This window comes from Triplophysa rosa, linkage group LG1 (assembly GCF_024868665.1).
Source record: "Triplophysa rosa linkage group LG1, Trosa_1v2, whole genome shotgun sequence".
Classification (NCBI taxonomy): Eukaryota; Metazoa; Chordata; class Actinopteri; order Cypriniformes; family Nemacheilidae; genus Triplophysa; species Triplophysa rosa.
The window spans coordinates 39,317,596-39,338,676 of NC_079890.1; the positions used below are offsets into that span (position 1 = coordinate 39,317,596).

At 41.9% G+C, this 21,081-nt stretch overlaps 2 protein-coding genes across 2 annotated transcripts in view; both read right to left on the reverse strand.

The window, feature by feature from the left end:
* The window catches only part of LOC130557097 (uncharacterized), a 236,932-nt gene that overhangs the window by 157,151 nt on the left and 58,700 nt on the right, over positions 1-21,081 (reverse strand). The window lies entirely within an intron of this gene.
* The window catches only part of LOC130554795 (uncharacterized), a 50,863-nt gene that overhangs the window by 3,724 nt on the left and 26,058 nt on the right, over positions 1-21,081 (reverse strand). The window contains exons 6-11 of the mRNA XM_057334693.1: positions 20,805-21,081; positions 20,546-20,682; positions 5,138-5,417; positions 4,907-5,043; positions 1,636-1,718; positions 1,350-1,483 (exon numbers count right to left, since the gene is read on the reverse strand). Coding sequence (XP_057190676.1) covers positions 1,350-1,483; positions 1,636-1,718; positions 4,907-5,043; positions 5,138-5,417; positions 20,546-20,682; positions 20,805-21,081 — 1,048 coding nt within the window. The remainder of the gene's footprint in view (positions 1-1,349; positions 1,484-1,635; positions 1,719-4,906; positions 5,044-5,137; positions 5,418-20,545; positions 20,683-20,804) is intronic.

The following is a 21,081-nucleotide window of genomic DNA, read 5'->3' on the forward strand; positions in this document are numbered from 1 at the left end:
AATATACTTTTTAGTTTTTAAGAAGTTTTTGGCAGATTCCTGAAATATTTGTGTTTTCTCTGTTATGACAGGTGGTCTAATAAATTTGTTGACACTAAAAACATTTCTTTAGATGTTAACACAGTTGGTTGTGTTGTACATCATTTTAGCAACTGTTAATTATTACAGTAGAGAAGACTATATAGTTTGAGCTTTTATGCAATATTATGCCTTTCAGGTTTAAAATCTACATATGGCCAACGTCATAGGTCATCATGTGGCAAACCACTATAATATATCGATGACGCGTTGGTGTCTCATAATTAATTATGAGAATGCGTTTTCTTTTCCAATGAGAAGACGTTTCTCTTAATTATTCATGACAACACTTGGCGTGTTTCAGACCCTTCAGACAGAGGCGCTCATATGATTGCAGATGGATAAATCAAGTAAAGCAGAACACACTTAGGAGTAGCAAAAATACGTCATCCGATAATTATATATAAAAGTATAGGCCCCATCTTTATATGAAATACACTATACGCAGTATGTTATCTGTGGGCTCGTGTGGGCCAGTCCAGCTCGGAACTCGATCGGATGAGGGGACCTCCACCCATAATATGAATACTCATTATATTAAATTGGTGGTTTCTGTAATACCGCTGTTGCTTGAATGTATGATTTGTGTAATGACTAATATATTTTAGGATACGGATCACTTTCTCCCGTGCTTACGAAAATTAACCATGGTTTAAAACAAAAAACACGGTTATTGTAGTAAGAACATGGTAACCATTAAAAATGATGGTTTTCAAAACCCATAGTTAAAACATGGTTACTGTAGTGAAACCATGGTTTTGCCAATAGTAATCAATGCACCAAAAAAACATTGTTACTACACTTTTACCACAACAAAACATGGTTCATTTTCATAAGGGCCGCACACTCCCCCACACTTCTTCTCACAGCGTTTACGCACATTTAAGTAGAATTTTTCCAAATGACAGTGAGGTAGACTCGCTGAAGGAGGGGGGTTTCATGACCCTTTAAGCACTCTGTGGTACTAATATGCAGTCTTTAGATGCAAAAGAAGACTTCAGGTCTTATCCTCTCAAATTCTCTCAGGGTTCTCAAGGAACATTCCAGATATCAGTGTGTTTATACTGTACCATGATCAATTAAGAGCCCTTGACTGCTGATCTCCATCAAACTACTGACTGTGACCTCAACAACAAACGAACTGCATTAGTCAAGCTGTATGTGTCTAATATTAAACAGAGTATATGAACTATTTTGATTCATAATGATTTTAAAACACACAGTATAGATGTGTTTTCTGTACTTTCAGTCAAGTTATAAAGTGTGTGTACTCGCTTCCGTCCTCCTTCTGTTCCTCCTTCTGTTCCTCCTCCTGTTCCTCCTCCTCCTGTTCTTCTTCTTCCTCAGGTAGTTGTGTCCAGGACAGATTAAAATCAGAGATGTGTGATGCCAGAGCAGACTGCAGCTAAAATTCATCAAAGATTTCACTTATACTGTCATTTCTCATTCTCTCATCATCACTCATCTCATATATTTACACACATCAAACACTCTCATATGTCACTTCTCTCTTAAATCATCACTTTTACTTTTGTATTTTAAGACTCTTTTTCTCACCTGATGGAGGATTTTGTCGCTCTCAGCAGCTACATCACCACTGGAGGAGAACTTCAGCCTCAGGAAGGTTTTTTCACGATAAACTGTACCAGAAAACCAAAATATTAAATATTATTGCAATAAAAGTTCAAAAGTATACAATAAAAATTAGGCTACTCAAGTATCAACTTATTAATTTATATTTCACTTAATATTAATATTATTTGTATTTATTATTAATAATACTATCATAATTTTATTATTTTTCATATTATATTATAATTATAATGAGCGATTTTTGCAACAGGGAGATCTAAAGAGTAAACAAACAGAGAGGGAGGTTGTTGAGAGGGACATCTAGAGGCGAGTAAAAAACACTGTGCGGTTCACAGAGAACACGTTTTTTTAACATTGTTTTTCTACACGCGCTAGACGGACTGTTATGCCCGCGTCTCTCGCATGAGCGCATGAAATCATTTCAACTGTTACGTGCAGCGCATCAATGTCAGTTCCACAGCAGTGGACCAATCACAACATGCAGATGCCTCATAAAAGACAGTAACCTTGTAAACTACGCATTACTACCGATGTTGTAGTTTTGTAAGGAAAGCTGCGCAGTGTAACCAGGTAAAAGTACAGTTTTTCATTAAAAATATACTCAATTAAGTATAAGTAACCTCCTCTAGATTTACTTCTATTTCCAAAATCTTACTGAAGTGTAACAGATTAAATGTGTTTCGTTACTACAAACCTGTGAACATTTTATACTGTACAGGCATAATCCCAGAATATAACCAGAATATGAAACACTCACATTCATAGAAAATCTCTATAGGATTATTTTTCCATTGCAGTGGCTGCATGCATTTTAAAATGCCAAAATGCCTCGCATCACGTTTGCAAGTTATACTTTTTTTATTGTAGCTACGTGGGGCTCAGGGTTTTCTATTATTTTACCGACATTTCATTTTATAAACAAGGTGCTTCGCACATACTGTAGGGTGACCACCCGTCCCGCTTTGCGTTGTACCATACCGCACAACATTTTTACATTGGACATTGCTGGGACGTGGTGATTACCTCCTGAAGACATAACAGGAGTCTTCCCGCATGTCGCATATAGAGAAAATCCCAGTGAACACAACGTCACCAGTTCATCTTCATTTGGTCACCGTGACGTTACTTTGTGACCACGTTCTGAGGACATCTTGGCAACGTTCAATTTCGTAGAATTTTTGCTAACTTTCCAGAAACATCGTAGCCACGTCCTCAAATAACGTTGTGAATTAATCCCATGGAGAACGTTGTAGCGACGTGTTATACTGATCATCAGATAACCTGGACACTGGTCATTTGTGACCCTGGACAACAAAACCAGTCTTATGGGTCAATTTTTCGAAATTGAGATCTTTACATATCTGAAAGCTGAATAAATAAACTTTCTATAGATATATGAGTTGTTAGAATAGGACAATATCTGGCTGAGATACAACCGTTTAAAACTCTGGAATCTGAGAGCGCAAAAAAAATTAAATATTGAGAAAATTGCCTTTGAAGTTGTTAATCAGGGGCACTGTGGCAGACCACCCACTCACAAAAATAAAGTTTTTATATATTTAAGGTAGGAAATTTACAAAATATCTTCATGGAACATGATCTTTACTTAATATCCTAATGATTTTTGGCATAAAAGAAAAATCGAGCATTTTGACCCACACAATGTATTTCTGTCTTTTACTAAAAATGTTCCCGTGCTACTTAAGACTGGTTTTGTGATCCAGGGTCACATTTGATTAATGAATCTGGTCATTTCTATTTATTGTGTTATTATATGAAAAATGTATAATCAGAGTAAAATCTGTTATAATGTCAAGACGAATGCTATGAATATTATAGGAATGCTGGAGTGCTGTGGTAAACTCACAGGAAACAGGGATCCAGACTTATAAAAAACTTTCCGAAACAAGTTGGAGTACTGGGGGAGTGTATCAAGCACATAAATACTACGTCACACGTCCAACTCGTTTTTTAACAAGATGACCATAGCTGTGTCCCAATTTGGGAGCTGTGTCCTTTGAAGGCTGAATTTTAATACCGATTGCGTTACTGCAGCGGGACTGAAGGCTGGTAAGGCTGTCCCGATTGAAAGGTTGCTTCAAAAGAAGCCACAAAATGCGACCTTATTTCCGCGAGTTTTTAAGGATAGAACGAATGTATCCTTCACAGCTTTGGCTATCCCGAGATTCATTGCGCGCCTGTAACGGCTTGAAAATGTTAAATAATCATTCAAAACTTTAGTTATATAAAAGTATGTAAATCACAAAAACGGTCCATTTCAGTGTTTTAATATTATGTATGATGTTGTTAATGAACATTATTGGTGCACAATTGTGTTTTAAATTTCTAAGGTTGGTTAATTGAATATACTGTTGGGCTGTTTCATCTACATAAACGTGTCATTCTCAAAAAATATATAAAAAAATTCTGGCTACGCATTTGTTTAAAAAAGCTTTCCGCAGTCGTCACGCAACAGGAGCAGCAGGTGACGCGATTAGGAAATCCCCCGCGAGGCTAGACCATCTCATTTCACTTCGCTTCTTGGACTTTTGAGGCTGCGTGCGTTGAAGAACAAGTCCTCGTTTTTAAGTCCGTGACCTTAGAAGGTTGCAACCCCCGAATTGGGACAGAGCTCATGTTAAGCATGAGAAGCCAGAATGTTTAACATTGTAAAGAAGTCAGAATGCATGAAACAGCAATAAATCACCCATTTAAGGATTCAATTGGGTTACGATGTCCACTCGCAAGCTCTTTTACATACTTTTGATTGGTTAAAAATGAGCAAAACCCACAGACAGAAGGGTGGCTAATAGTAATGATTTATGAAAAAGTAAAAAAGACAAATTACATCGTAACGATTTGTGTAAAGGTTTTAGATTATACCAATCTTTTGATGAAATGGTGGTTTTACAGAAGGGATGTTTTGTTGTCAAGTTTTTCAACAATTACCACAACAGAGCAAAATGAACCAATCAAAACAGAACGTTCAAATTAAGAAAAAGGAATGCAAACAGATGATTTTCTCCAGGCATTATAGACCTTCTTCTTAAATAAAGAATTGAACTGAATCTGCTGATGTCACATAAGTTGGTTCAGTCAGGTTTGACACAGATTTAACACATCAATTTACAACAGAGTTTAGACTGGAAATTAACACACACACGCCATCACAGAATCACTTTAAATAAATAAGTGACTTAAAATGAAACAATTTCATGAAATGAATCACATTTACCTGTTCCATAGACCTCCACCTCACACAGAGAGAGATACTGGACTGTAGGCATGACCACATTCACATAACGACCCACCATCCCATTACATGAGAAAGTAATTGATGTGCCGACTTGAAGATTAGGAAATACACCACATCTAGAGAGAGAAATCAGAAAACTGAGAATCAATGCAACAGTTCAAACAAATCAATCAATGAAAAGTGTTGAAGTGATTTGATGAATAACTTTACATGGGATTGTTGTTTCCATTGTTGTCCAGTGAGTTTCCAATACGAATCTCTGCTCCGTTAGTTTGTTCAGCGCCGGCATCTCTTCTGTTACTGATGATCACTGTACTGATCTTATAATCACCCAGAAGATCCAGCCTCCACCACGGGTTACTCTCAGATGATGTAATTGAGCAGGATGGGGCGAGACCAAGTCTATATCTTAGACCATCTATAGCGTTTGCAGCTACATATGAGGAGTGGGTAGATGAGTGTGTAGCCGTTCCATTCAATGCCAAATTCTCTAAAACAATTCACACAAATAATCATACATATGAACACTTCTGTGGTCATCTTAAATACATTGAATACATTTCTAATAGATATTTTTATCCAACATCAAAGTTTCAAGATGATACTTCATGACTGTTTCTAGTCGTATGCGAACTGATTTCACTTCTCACTGCCCATCATAAAAAGAATGCATAATCTGAGACTTCAATGAGAATCAATGAGATTCAATGCTGAGATTCGTGGAGCCGGCATGCCGTCATTCATAGTTGTTCTTATCTACACATGTTCAGATCTTTACTTAATACTCTGCACGTAATAATATTGTAAAAATAAATAGTGTCAGTGACACTAATGTCATTATTCGTGATGTCTAATATTGACACTCTGCACATCATGATACTGTACTGTACATATCCCAGAAGCACTAGATGTGATGTTAACTGTGATTACTACTACTTTCTGACAATAAGACATGATGTTGATTTCAGTGAAGTTTCATCAATGCAGAGAGAAAAATACCATCTTTATTTTATTAATTCATCTAATATTACTAATATTATTATTTACAATACATGTAAAGCTGCTTTGCAACACTGACATTTGTGAAAAACACTATATGAATAAAACTGAATTGAATTGGATTTGAATCTCTACACATACTATATACAAACCCGATTCCAAAAAAGTTGGGACACTGTACAAATTGTGAATAAAAACAGAATGCAATGATGTGGAAGTTTCAAATTTCAATATTTTATTCAGAATACAACATAGATGACATATCAAATGTTTAAACTGAGAGAATGTATCATTTTAAGGGAAAAATAAGTTGATTTTAAATTTCATGGCATCAACACATCTCAAAAAAGTTGGGACAAGGCCATGTTTACTACTGTGTGGCATCCCCTCTTCTTTTTATAACAGTCTGCAAACGTCTGGGGACTGAGGAGACAAGTTGCTCAAGTTTAGGAATAGGAATGTTGTCCCATTCTTGTCTAATACAGGCTTCTAGTTGCTCGACTGTCTTAGGTCTTCTTTGTCGCATCTTCCTCTTTATGATGCGCCAAATGTTTTCTATGGGTGAAAGATCTGGACTGCAGGCTGGCCATTTCAGTACCCGGATCCTTCTTCTACGCAGCCATGATGTTGTAATTGATGCAGTATGTGGTCTGGCATTGTCATGTTGGAAAATGCAAGGTCTTCCCTGAAAGAGACGACGTCTGGATGGGAGCATATGCTGTTCTAGAACTTGGATATACCTTTCAGCATTGATGGTGCCTTTCCAGATGTGTAAGCTGCCCATGCCACACGCACTCATGCAACCCCATACCATCAGAGATGCAGGCTTCTGAACTGAGCGCTGATAACAACTTGGGTTGTCCTTGTCCTCTTTAGTCCGGATGACATGGCGTCCCAGTTTTCCAAAAAGAACTTCAAATTTTGATTCGTCTGACCACAGAACAGTTTTCCACTTTGCCACATTCCATTTTAAATGAGCCTTGGCCCAGAGAAAACGCCTGCGCTTCTGGATCATGTTTAGATATGGCTTCTTTTTTGAATTATAGAGTTTTAGCCGGCAACGGCGAATGGCACGGTGGATTGTGTTCACCGACAATGTTTTCTGGAAGTATTCCTGAGCCCATGTTGTGATTTCCATTACAGTAGCATTCCTGTATGTGATGCAGTGCCGTCTAAGGGCCCGAAGATCACGGGCATCCAGTATGGTTTTCCGGCCTTGACCCTTACTCACAGAGATTGTTCCAGATTCTCTGAATCTTTGGATGATATTATGCACTGTAGATGATGATAACTTCAAACTCTTTGCAATTTTTCTCTGAGAAACTCCTTTCTGATATTGCTCCACTATTTTTCGCCGCAGCATTGGGGGAATTGGTGATCCTCTGCCCATCTTGACTTCTGAGAGACACTGCCACTCTGAGAGGCTCTTTTTATACCCAATCATGTTGCCAATTGACCTAATAAGTTGCAAATTGGTCCTCCAGCTGTTCCTTATATGTACATTTAACTTTTCCGGCCTCTTATTGCTACCTGTCCCAACTTTTTTGGAATCGGGTTTGTACTTACTTTCATATAAAATATATGTATAAAGTACGGATAGACAGAACACACATTGTCATGCACATCATCTTACAGAAAATAATCAATAGTGACTTAATCACAGAATAATCTTTAATAAATAAGTTATTTATTTTACGATCTCACCATCCAACATGGCAATACCACAATCACTCCTTCCAAAACAGCCAGGAACCTCGGAGTCATATTTGATGAACAGCTGTCCTTCAATGATCACATTGCAAAGACAATGCGGTCATGCCGATATGCCTTATTCAGCATTAGAAAGGTCAGACCCTATCTCACTGAGCATACAGCACAACTCCTTGTCCAGGCCCTGGTAATCTCAAGGTTGGACTACTGCAATGCTCTCCTTGCTGGTCTTCCTGTAAAGACTATCAAACCACTCCAGCTGGTTCAGAACGCAGCAGCACGCCTCGTCTTCCAACAGCCCAAAAGGGCTCATGTGACGGCCCTTTTCATCTCTCTCCACTGGCTACCGGTTGAAGCCCGTATCAGATTCAAGTCACTAATGCTTGCCTACAGGACTATCACTGGATCTGCACCGGCATACTTTCACACCCTCCTACACCCCATCAAGATCCCTGCGTTCAGCAAACCAGCGGCGTCTTGTATGGCCTTCTCATAAGGGCAGTAAATCGTTCATTCTCCTTCCTGGTGGAACATTCTTCCTAACTCGGTCCGGTCAACCACATCTCTCACAACATTCAAAAAACTACTTAAAACCCATCTCTTCTGTGAATACTTGACAGAAAAACGAGAGAAAAAATACTAACCCTCTCTCTTTCTCTCAACAGGTATTGGTATAGATTTTGCTGAAACTAGTAACTTTGTATTAAGTGAAGTTAAGTGAAAGTGACTTATTTGTCAGGTATGGTGACCCATACCCGAAATGTGACCTCTGCATTTAACCCATCCAGAGTAGTGAACACACGCACAGCAAGTCATGAACACTCGTACACCCGGAGCAGTCCTTCCCCGTGCCCGGGGAGCAAGTAGGGGTAAGGTGCCTTGCTCAAGGGCACCTCAGTCGTTACTCGCCGGCACCTGAGAATCGAACCGGCAACCTTCTGGTCACGAGTCCGATTCCCTTTTGAGAGAAGTGTCAAAGGAGTCCCCTTCTCTAAACCTTACTGACACCTTATTGAATAACGCCAGTAGAAATGAAAATGTAACTGGCCAATGTGGTCCAAGACGACGCGTAGGGGCGTGGTCGCCACCCCTATATATACACCGTCTGGACCACATAACCTCAGAATCTTTCTCCTTCACTTACCTTCACGTGCTGTTGAGGATACACCCAGGAGAAGAGGAAGAACTAGGATCCTTCTACTCCTGTATTCCAGCATGCCCGTGTGTGCCTTATGTCTCCGGGCCCATCGACCCACAGGACACACATGCTCATTGCGTACTCTGTCCGGGTCTGGCCCATCAGGAGGTGGCTCTCTCCGATTCTACTGCCCGCACTATGAGTACCTTTCTGTGCGGGTGTCGAAGGCTCGGAGAGTCGCCGCCCTCGGAGATTTTGTTAGGCAGCATCCCGCCACCGAGCCGGTGTCAGGACTGGCGCCCCTCCCCCCCGGGGAAATGGAGTGCCTGACCGCCATCAGCACCCTCCCTTAGGTTTTGGCTTGTTTATATATGCCGTGTAGTTCAGACGTTTCTCGCACTATGAGCTGCTTCTCGTACACGAGCAGACCCCGTGCTTAATTTTCACACGTGAGTGGGCCCCTATTGTAATGGCGGCATGCCGCGTTGTCAGCACATTGATTATTCTTTCACATGGGTGCCATTCAAAATGGCGACGAGCCTTTTCACGCACGTGCTCCATGCAGTTGTGATGCGCCCCCTGTAGGAAAGTGGTCAGAGCCGCTCTCTTCTACGTGGGAGATCCGGGTTCGATTCCCGTCTTAACTGTCACTTCCCAATGTCCAAAGTACACCGTAATTTGTTTTACGTCTGCGCTATATCTTATATTATACGGATGTGAAGCGTCTGTAATACCTGTGTAAATCCTTTTGGCTTAAAGCAACGCTGCCCATGTGACTGTATGGGTGTGCGCGCACGTTTTTTGCACAGACCTCCACCCCGGAGCTTGTTGTTACTTATGTGCGCTCCTGTGTCTCTTGTGTCCCAGCCTCATATCAGACCCCAGGGGACAGCGCTGAGCGGTGTGTGACCTGAGGGTTGTGCTGGCTTTGTGCTGTTCAACTGTAAATGTGCAGCCTCACTACCTAGTGTTCTTTGCCTCCAGCTCCCGGCACGGCGGCGTCCTGTTGTATGCTGATACACGTTAGGTTTTCAGTGCTCCTGTATACACAGCGCTAAGCCCCCTGTATCGAGCAATGGATCTGTGAAGCTTTAGGCCCCGCCGCATGTATGGCAGCTGGTAGAACAGTGTTATTATGAGTTCATAACGCCCCGGTCACTCGATGCTGTTCACTATCATACTTGAATGGCCGATAGATTTTCCTACAACTACGAAATGTGACTGACTACCGCACACTATGCACTGTTATGCAATCCAGTTTTGTCGCAGATCACCCCGCTTCGGCGGTGTGATCTCGGTTGCAGTTGGCAGAAAACGCCGGTGCTGGGAGTGGGCATTCACGAGAGCCGGACGTGGCTTCAGGTTTCGCAATGTTTTCTAGCCGCAAGTCAAATGATAGTCACCATCCTGTCCAGGACCTTGCTCATCATTGCGCACTTATTATGCGCCTCCTCACTACTAATAGGTCCTCGCTTTTTGCGTTCTATCATATGTGTGGCATATCCAGACATCCCCTTATATCAGGTGCTTTCGGCGGTTCACAGATCGTCATATTTTTATTTAGCCTTGTTGTGCATGCACTGTGGAGCTTGTGCAGAGGCAGCAGCTTTTGCCAGAGGGGAACTGGAATCCCCTGGTTGGGCCTGGGTTCTCATGAGGTTTTTTTCTCCATTAGAGTTTTGGGTTCCTCGCCACCATTTGCATACTGTTTTTTGCACTATTTGCCTGGCCGGGGGGCTGCTTTAGAATTTTAAAGTTCTACTTAATTAATATTGCATATAGGAATTTATAGTCTGTTATATTTGACCTGTGCTTCTCTCTCCTTTATCTTACATGTGTGCTCTCACTGTGTGTGTGTGTGTGTGTGTGTGTGTGTGTGTGTGTGCGTGCGTGCGTGCGTGCGTGCGTGCGTGCGTGCGTGTGCGTGTCAGTGTGTGTGCGTACTTGTCTGTGTACGTGTGTGTGTGCGTGCGCGTCCATGTGTGTGTGTGTCTATGTGTATGTGTGTTAGTACATGTGCATATTGTGTGTGTGGAGTGTTTTGTATCTGGGTGTGTCTGTATTCTGTGTTTTCACCTTTTTCTTGTTTTTGCAGGTACAACTTTGATTGTTTTGCTTGTAGTCAATATGTCTCATGTACAGCTGCTTTGTAACAATGAAAATTGTAAAAAGCACTATATAAATAAAGTTGTTGAGTTGAGTTGAGTCATACGGGTTATTGTACCCCAACTGAGCCATATATTTGTTTTAATCCAGACAACCCCTCGTCAAAGGCGTTTTCTGTGATTCATGTGACCATTCTGAATGTGAACTGATTCAGAGAGCGAATGTATTCGCGTCCCTGTTATTTTGACACGTGGCTGGATTTTGCGGAGGTGCTGCCCTATCAGCAGCCGCTCGAGCCCGCGTTTGCTACACAGCTGGTACCGCATGTTTGTCGTTGCTCTGTGTAATGCTTGTAGGACAGCTGGATACAGAGCTAGCCGAGCCGGTTTCTGCCCTTAGCGCTGCAGCTGAGAGCCGCTGGCTTGCTATGCTTCAACCGTTTCCCACATACGAGCTTACCCCTTGTATAAGGTGTCTGTCTTGTGCGAGCGGTCACGTTGTGTTACTACCGCTTGTGGACAGTTGTCTCTGTCCTCTTTGTGTGCTTGGTTTACTGCCCTTATCATGTGCGCCATTATAGCACTGGTCGAGCGCCGTTCGCTTGATTTTGAGCTCTCTGTGCTGTCGATTGGCCCATTAGTGAAATGTGCAGCCGCAAGTGCAGCGTCTTGCTGTGGGGAGCATAAAGCATGTTTGTTCACAAGGGTGTAAACATATGATCACGCTCTCCAGACTCAGTTTTGGTTCGAGCTTATGGGATGAATTTAATATCAAAATGATTAACAAATGCATGCACAGTCATCCGTGAACGTGATACAAGTTACACTTGTATTTTACTATTCACAAACAAATGCCGTATGATTTGAATCTGTGAAATTTAGATTGTAATAAACATGAGGCGATTTGTACAAATAGAGACAGATTTGTGAATACAATGTTTTATTTTGTGTTCATGTATAATCATTTTGCGCATACCAATGAGAAGTTGTGCATTTGTGTATCCTGCAGCGCGCGTCCATTCATCCTGTTCTGTGCATTCGGATTTTGAGACGTTCTTTACGCGGTTTTGCATTGGACAATCCACACACAAACAACTTCAGATCCACGCACATCTTTTTTTTAACTACGGCTTACCACTAGATGGCAGTCTCACGGAGCGACGCAGAGGTTTGCGGCAGAGGTTGCGCTAGACTTTTTCATTGTCCGTCATTTTGAACAACGTTATCGTTGTGTTAATATAAAAAGTGTAAAAATATTTTCAGTTCGTTTTGAAACTATGGCGAAACAGATTAGACGGTGGTGAGACGGCATAGTCTAATGACTTGTTTATACACGAGTCTCCACTGATCCCGTTTCCTTGAATGGGCGAGAGTCATTTTGATGGATTACAATGAGGGCAATTTGTAATTCCCCTTTATGTCAAATTGGAAGCATCTAATAATTTCCTTTCATCAGAACGTGATCGTAAGTGACCGGAGGAAAGGGCGCATGTTTCCCCATTCATTACTCATAAACGTCTCGCCCATTCAAGAAAACGGGATCAGTGAGACTCAGTGAGAGCGTTGTATGGGTAGTCTAAATAGGAGTGAAGTTTTGGTGTTTATTGATGATTTAATTGTGTTCTCAGACACCCTCGAAGAACATGAACGCCGTCTGATAAAAGTTCTTAACCGGTTAAAAGAGTACGGGTTAAAACTTTCTCTCGAGAAGTGTCGATTTCTTCAGACTTCTGTGCGGTATCTGGGTCATGTTGTTTCCCAACATGGTGTGAGTACTGACCCAAGTAAGATAGCTGTAAAAACCTGGCCAAGACCACAGACTCTTAAGGAGTTAAAATCCTTTTTAGGATTTGCCGGGTATTACCGGAGATTTGTAAAGGACTTTTCTAAAATTGTTAGACCTTTAAATGACCTCACAGTGGGGTATCCTCCAGTGCGGAAAACCCAAAAACACAAAAGTTAAACTTACCTCAACCCAAAAGATCCGTTGGGTGAAAGATGGACTGAGGGATGCCAAGCAGCGTTCGAAGCCATTGTAAAGAAACTGACAACTGCTCCTATTCTGGGCTATGCTGATCCCAAGCTCCCTTACTTGTTACATACCGATGCCAGTACTACGGGGGTCGGAGCTGCTCTCTATCAAGAGCAAGAAGGGCAGTTAAGGGTCATCGCGTACGCCAGTCGGGGTTTGACTCGAAGTGAAGCTAAATACCCTGCCCATAAGCTGGAGTTTTTAGCATTAAAATGGGCAGTTACCTCAAAATTTAGTGATTATTTGTATGGGTGCGAATTTACAGTGGTAACAGACAGTAATCCACTAACGTATGTTTTGACTTCGGCGAAGCTTGACACCACAAGCTATCGGTGGCTCTCTAGCCTGTTCTACGTACAATTTCAAAATTCAGTATCGGGCAGGTTCTCAAAATTTGGACGCAGACGGATTGTCTCGACGACCAAACGGTCAGCTCAGGGATGATTTGGAGACCCAGAAAGAACGCGAGCGCATAAAGCAGTTCACCCTGAACCATTTGAGTGAAGTCGACCAGAGACAGCAGATTGTTTTACCAGAGGTGGTGAAAGCCATCTGTGAAAGGCATCAGATTAATCAGCCTTCTTTGGTGGTTTTGGCTGAGTCCCTTCGCGTGAATGCAGATGCAATACCCCAGGCTTTCTTGGATGAGAGTGATCATGGCCTAGTGGTTATCCCTAAATTGTCAGAGGATGACTTGGTATGTAGACAAAGAGCAGACCCTGAAATAAGGGAGGTCAATTGAACACATGAAGTCCAACAAAGGACCCCTCCGAATGAAAGACAGTCCACTGGGAATGTCTTTGTGGTCTCGTGAGTGGCGTAGATTTGAAATTAGGGATGGCCTATTGTATCGAAAGCGCATAGATCAGGGAAAAGTGCGGATGCAACTTGTCTTACCACAAGACCTGAGAGAGATGGTACTTACCTCTTTGCATGATGACATGGGTCACTTGGGGGTTGAGAGGACCCTCGATCTTCTTCGTGCCCAGTTTTATTGGCCACGAATGGCCAGTGCTGTAGAAAAGAAGATCAGTACTTGTGAGCGTTGTGTCAGAAGGAAGTCTCCAGTGCAGAAAGTTGCCCCGTTGGTTAACATACAGACTAGCAGGCCATTAGAGTTGCTCTGTATGGACTTTCTGTCCGTCGAGCCCGATAGCAGCAACACCAAAGACATTTTGGTCATAACTGACCACTTTACGAAATACGTGGTTGCATTTCCAACTTGAAACCAGACTGGCTCAGACTGTAGCTAAATGTCTCGGGGAACATTTCTTGGTACATTACGGTTTCCCGGAGAAGTTACACAGTGACAGGGGGCCGGATTTTGAGTCTCGCATTATACAGGAATTGTGTAAGATTGCCGGCATTCGTAAAGTTAGAACCACACCATACCACCCCAGGGGAAACCCCGTAGAGCGGTTTAATAGGACTCTACTGCAGATTTTGGGGTACCCTAGAGAACAAACAGAAAGCTCATTGGAAAGAGTGTCAAGCCACTGGTGCACGCTTACAATTGCACCAAGAATGATGTCACAGGTTACTCACCATATGAGCTGATGTTAGGCAGGCAGCCACGGTTGCCACTGGACATTGCCTTTGGAATCTTAAATGATGAATCACAGCAATCCCACTCGCAGTATGTAACCTCTCTAAAGTGTAGACTAGAAGAAAGCTATAAAATGGCAGTAGAAAACAGCAGGAAAGTGGCAGAACGAAATGGCAGAAATGTGGTACCATCCGTTTTGGAAGTGGGAGATAGAGTTTTGGTCAAGAATGTCCGGTTAAGGGGTAAACAAAAACTGTCAGACAAATGGGAACCTGATGTATATGTCGTGTTGAGTAAAGTTCTAGAGATTCCGGTGTACACTGTTTGTCCTGAAGGGAAGGATGGTCCAGTCCGCACTTTGCATCGAGACCTGCTCTTGCCTTGTGGATTTTTATCCAGGGTTGGAGCGAATGTTTTCACCAAAGGTGCATCAAAGATGTAGGACCAGAGCTCAGTCTGCTTTGGAAGATAATGGTGAGGCAGGATGTTCAAATAATGAGGAGGATTCGGAAAGTGAATCTCTTTTTTGTGTTGTACCCCAAAAATCATTAGAGGTGGTTACTCGCCTTGTCCCACCCGAAAGTCCTCTTCAAATGGAGCGCCATCCTATCACCCCAAATGCAGTTCACCAAGAGGTAGCAGACAAATGTCAAACCAATGCTGATTGTTTGGAAAAACAAAACTTGGTGTTTGGCCAAGTAAATGAGAGCTTACCTATGAGAGATGCGGTGGAAGTTGAGAATGTCGAGTTTGAAGAGTGTAAGGAAGGCAACACTGAAGGAATATCTTGGGAGGAGGAATGTGATCATTTGGAGTTAACTGAAAAGTCTGCTGAGTTGCTTGACATTGTAGAGTTGAATCCAGTCAATGAGTCGAGTGTTGTTCAAAGTGAGGGGAACAAACCTATGTTAGAAACAGTCCCTCAAGGAGATGTAGCAGATGACAAAGTGGTAGATGACAGAGTGCCAGAAAGGGAAAACACGCAAAGTGAAGGTATTAGGCATTCTGCAAGGGTGGTAAAACCCCCAAATAAATTTCACTATCCCCAGTTGGGGAATCCTCTAATCTCCGTGGTTCAGTCCTTATTACAAAAACTAAGTACTGCGTTTGCTCAAGCAGAGAATAATTCAGTTCATTCGTGATCAGTGTGTCATGGTACCTGAAGGCGTTTTGAGCGCAGTGACATGCAGCCAAATGCATGCACGAGGACGTGCATAAGAACAAAGGGGGAGAGTGTAACCCCTGTTACGAATGTCATAAAAACATAGCTATTTCTATAATTGAGCCGGGACCCCTTTAATTCTATGGGAAGTGGATTAGCCAATGAGGATGTGGTTCGCTGGTTGGAGCCAACCAGTGAGGTATCAGAGTATTGTCTGGTGCTTGGAACACTTCCGGGTTTCGGTAGCGCACGAGGTGTGCTGCGATTCTTCACGTGTGACACGGGGGAAAAAAAGCGTTTGGAGCTACATAGAGACCGGAGAAATAATCTAATCATGCAGCGATGCTTGATTAATAGAAAGAGTTATTTATGCACTATTTAGTGTAAGGATTTTGACGATATGATATGAAGAGAGAGAGCATATTAGAGACACGAAATTGATAAGAGATGATACTGGATTGATACGAGCTGATAAGAGCAACTAAAACTTTGTTGGAGCAGAATAAATCAATAAGGATTTATCATTGGTCTTGGTCAAGTTTTTTTCTTTCGCTGGATTTGGTTTGAGTTGCTTTGAATCCGGTGATTTCAACGGGGAGAGATAGGAGTTCATTCTGATTCCCGAGTTCCTAGAGGGAGTTGGAACTGGCGAGCCACGAGGAGTTAGTGATTAGTGATGGGTCGTTCTTGAACGATTCGTTCATTTTGAACGAATCTTTAATGTGACTCGGGAAGAACGAGTCGTCGTAGGGAGTGATTCGTTCAGCCGCGCATGCGCATTGCGCAACATTCTATGGGTCCTGTACTGGAATTCAAGAAGAACGAACGATTCAAACCCGAAGACTCGAGAGGTGAACTAATCAATTCTCTTTCCGGCTCTGACTGCATTGGTTTAGCTTACGACGCTGTCACGTGATGAACGAAGGAGTCAAACCCGAGGACTTGTCAGATAAGAGGTGTGGTGAGCTAATCATAGACTAAAGACCCAGGTAAACAATGAATTAATCTTTTCTCTTTCTTATAGCATTATAGTTTTGTATTGTTTGTAATGTGATCAACGTTTGCATAATGAACGAAATGAACGATATGACTCGAAAAAAGATTCGTTCATTTTGCTGAACGAGACTCAAAGATCCGAGTCAGTAAAATGATCCGAACTTCCCATCACTATTAGTGATCTGGTGAAGATCAAATAGTCATCTGGTGAAACTGACACTTTCAATACCGAGTGGGACGGTAGGAAATTGAACAAAAACACACACACCTGCATTTCTCCTGTTTTATTCTTCACGGAAGACATTCGTCGCAACTGAGAACTAAGTAAGATTAATAATTGATGTGAAAAAGACTGCAAAGACTGATTCACTAACAAAATTCAACCAGTTATGGAACTTGCAGTGTGGAATTGAACTGAGCTTGATGTGATTCACATTTTAATGTGCTAAAGACTCTTTATGCAAATGCTTTATGGTTTCTCATTCTTGAATTCATTTACGGTTTATGTGATATGTATGTGAAATTGAAACAAAACTCAATTAAGTGTAACATGGTTCCAAAAGTGTTATATAAGGGAGCTGGTACATTGATTTGTATTTTCAAAGTGCATTTCAGAAGCGTATACAGAGTTTTATGGTATTTTTGAACTCAAAACGAGTAAGGGGACAAATATACCTTAAAAGTGTATTTTTGAGATTTAATTTAAGGGTTGAAAAGCATTGCCTATGTGGGAATATTTACCTTTGAAGGAGTTCTGAGGTTGGGTTTGAGCAACCGGCTACTGACTGGTACACGCAAGTTCGAGCATGTATCCCCCGTGTTGGGTTTGTTGCAGTGGCTCCCTATTAAGCTCAGAGGGGATTTTAAAATACTGGTTTTAGTGTATAAATCGCTGCACAATCTCTCCCCTGCCTATCTCTCTGAATTGTTGCATCCACTCAATTCAGTGCGTCTTCTTAGGTCGAGACATTTAAAACTGCTATTGGTCCCCAGGTCTAGACTCAAACGCCGGGGTGACTGGGCGTTTGCTATCGCCGGTCCAACTTTATGGAACAACCTCCCGAGTGAGATCCGTACTGCATCCTCTTTGTTTATTTTTAAATCCCTGTTGAAGTCACATTTATTGGATCAAGTTGCGACCTGCTAATAATCTGATGTTTTACTGTGATTTTACTATTTAATTGTGCTTTAATTCTTAACTTTTGGGAAATAATTCTTAAATTATTATTCTACTGTAAGAATGTGCTCCTATGTGTCTAGTTTTTGTTTTATTTGCAATGTACAGCACTTTGGTCAACCTGCGGTTGTATTGAAATGTGCTATAGAAATAAAATAAACAAACAAACAGGATGGGCGTCGAAGAACCGAACAATCCAAGATCATGCGAAATCGTCAACAATCAAATCCAGCTAATGTTAGCTAATACCTAGTTAGCGAGGTACGAAGAATGGGCCCCAGGTTATGACTCGCATGAGCCTGTGTCTTATACAGTATGTGGCCGTGTCCCTCACAGTGTAGGGTTGTAAAAAATAACAGGAATTTATTTCTCTGTGCCACAACACCCTCTTTCTTCCCAAAAGACACCATTTGCTCTTCTAAAGATCACAGGGGTCAGCACTCAGCACGATCAGCATGGTGATCAACCACTATTGTCCCAGATGCTTGTTTATTGTGGGTCCAGTACAGTGGGGATAAAGGGTGGCCCTAATTGGTCAATTTGAATGCATCATGTTAGTTTAGTCACATGGTCAAGGAAAGGATAAAAAGGAAATGTAAGATAAGCTCTGGGCTTTTTCTCCTGTCTCCTCGCTGGAAGCTCCTCTCCGGGAGCTCTGGCTCTTATTCTTCGTCTATACTTTCTCTCTTTTCTTTTCTATCATCTCAGGTAATATCACATACATTTGGAAACTGTTAGTTGTATTATTTACAATTTTATACGTTTACTTTGTAACCATTTTACATGTAACATCAATTTAAGTCTGTTATTAAATATTTTAATTGACAAATCTGCAGACTAGTGTTGGTTTAATGTTAATATTTAAACGCTCCATATTGCAATACAATATAGTCATGTTATAGCAAAGCTCTCCCACATATATAGCTATAATCACTGCGCTTATTTCCGTCATTGGTATAAGTTGCAGAAGGGTGGAAATTGACAAGAAATACACAGTTTTATACCATCTTGCTGTTAACGTTTCTTTAGTCATTTCGGCATCCCTATAGCCTGAACCACTATAGGGGAACCACCCTTACAACAGTCACTGTCTTTACTGCTTGGGGATGCAAACATACCAGGTTGCACCTGTTTCAATCCTCACTATGTACACTGGTTGCCTCAGCCCTGTGTTATTTATTCTAAATATACAGGGTTTGTTTCTACCTTGCTCGGCCCCGGCACTTGCCGTTTTTATACTTATTATTTTGCTATGTGTATTGCTTTTCTGCTCAGTGTAGTGGCATAGCATTCCTGCAGACTATGGTGGTATGGTATCCCCCAGAGTTCTAAGTGTTTTGATTGGATCCCGTAGCAGAATATGGTATCCAATCGTCTTAGAGCCTATGTAAGGTGTGCGCTGTCAGTGGGAGTTGTGCTGTGTGCTACTGCCAAGAGTTATGTGTTAGCTCCGCTAAAGTCGAGCTGTTTTCCACTGTTCTCACGGCGTGATTGAACGCATTGCCCACTGCGTCAGCGGAAATGAAGCATTTAGCCTGAACAGAGAACCGTTTCTGACAGCTCCCGCTTGCGCGGCATGCAATGGGCTTAATGCTCGTGCTTGTGGCTACTGATTGACTGAGGGGGTTTCCCTCACACTTGCCTTGTGATTATTTTGGGAGAGTGCTGGGGTTCGCTCTTTGCTGCTCTCACGGCGTTATTTTATACAGTTCCCCTAGCGTTCCACGCAATGTTGAGAGACCTCTCTCGAAAGGGAACGTCTCCGGTTACTGTCGTGTTCGCGTGCTCAGATCGTCGCGCTGTAACATTCAGTTGTAAGATTCTGAGGTTATGTGGTCCAGATGGTGTAATATATAGGGGTGGCGAACACGACCCTAAGCGCTGTCTAGGACCACATTGGCCAGTTACATTTTCATTTCTACTGGCGTTATTCAATAAGGTTTCAGCAAGGTTTAGAGAAGGGGATTCCCCTAGCGCTTCACGCAATGTCTCGTTCCCTCTTGTCAGGGAACCGAGGTTACGACAGTAACCGGAGACGTTCTCCAACAATTAGGCCATGACTGCCCTATTAGCACCTATTGTATTATTGCTCCTGTATGACATATTGCTTATTGCTCCCTGAACTCTCTGTAAGTCTTTGGATAAAAGCGTCTGCTAAATGAGTAAATGTAAATGTCATTTAAAGGGGTCATATGGCGGGAATATGTGTTTTTCGGTGTCTTTGGTGTGTTATAAGTTGCCCATGCATGTATTAGACACGTAAAATTGCAGAAATGAAAGTGTGGGAACAAAAGATGCATTCTATGTAAAAGCGAATGCTCACCCAGACCTGCCTGAAACGCCTCGTGTAGCCACACCCCCACAAATCTACGTCAGTTGGTGGTCTGATTTGACTAAGACCGCCCAAATGTATACACAAGTAAGGTGGGCGTACCTGTCAGTACAATTGAAGAGGAACCTGATGTTCCAAATATGGTCAGAGGCGTCACATTTCCCTCACACGCTTGCAGTATTCCGCCAATCACAGCACACCTCGCTTTTCAGAGCCATGAGCTTTGTCAAAAATCAGCGCGTTTCAGAGAGGCGGGGCAAAGAGGAGATACAAACATGCACGGTGTGGAAAATACAGTGTTTTTAAACCTTAAACCGTATATACACATTGCATTACATCTAAAACAAACCATAATAATAATTTTAGCCCTGTCATATCAACCCTTTAAAGGAACCAATTTAATGAACGGAATCACATGTACCTGTTCCATAGACCTCCACCTCACACAGAGAGAGACACTGGAATGTAGGTATGACCACATTCACATAACGTCCCCTCATTCCATTACATGAGAAACTGACTGTAGATTTGACTGAAAGATCAGGAATTACAGCACATCTAGAGAGAAAATATCAATCAATCAGTCAATCAGCCAATCAATCAATCAATCAATCAGCCAATCAATCAATCAATCAGTCAATCAATGAAAAGTGTTGAAGTGATTTCATGAATAACTTTACATGGGATTGTTGTTTCCATTGTTTTCCAGTGAGTTTCCAATACGAATCTCTGCTCCGTTGGTTTGTTCAGGGCCGTCATCTCCTCTGTTACTGATGATCACTGTACTGATCTCATAATCATCCAGAAGATCCAAACTCCACCATGAGTTCATTTCAGATGATGTAGCAGAGCAGGTTGCTAAACCAGGTCCATATCTGACACCATCTATGGCGTTTGCAGCTGTGTAGGAGCTGAAGGTAGATGAGAGTGTAGCCTTTCCTTTCAATGCCAAATTCT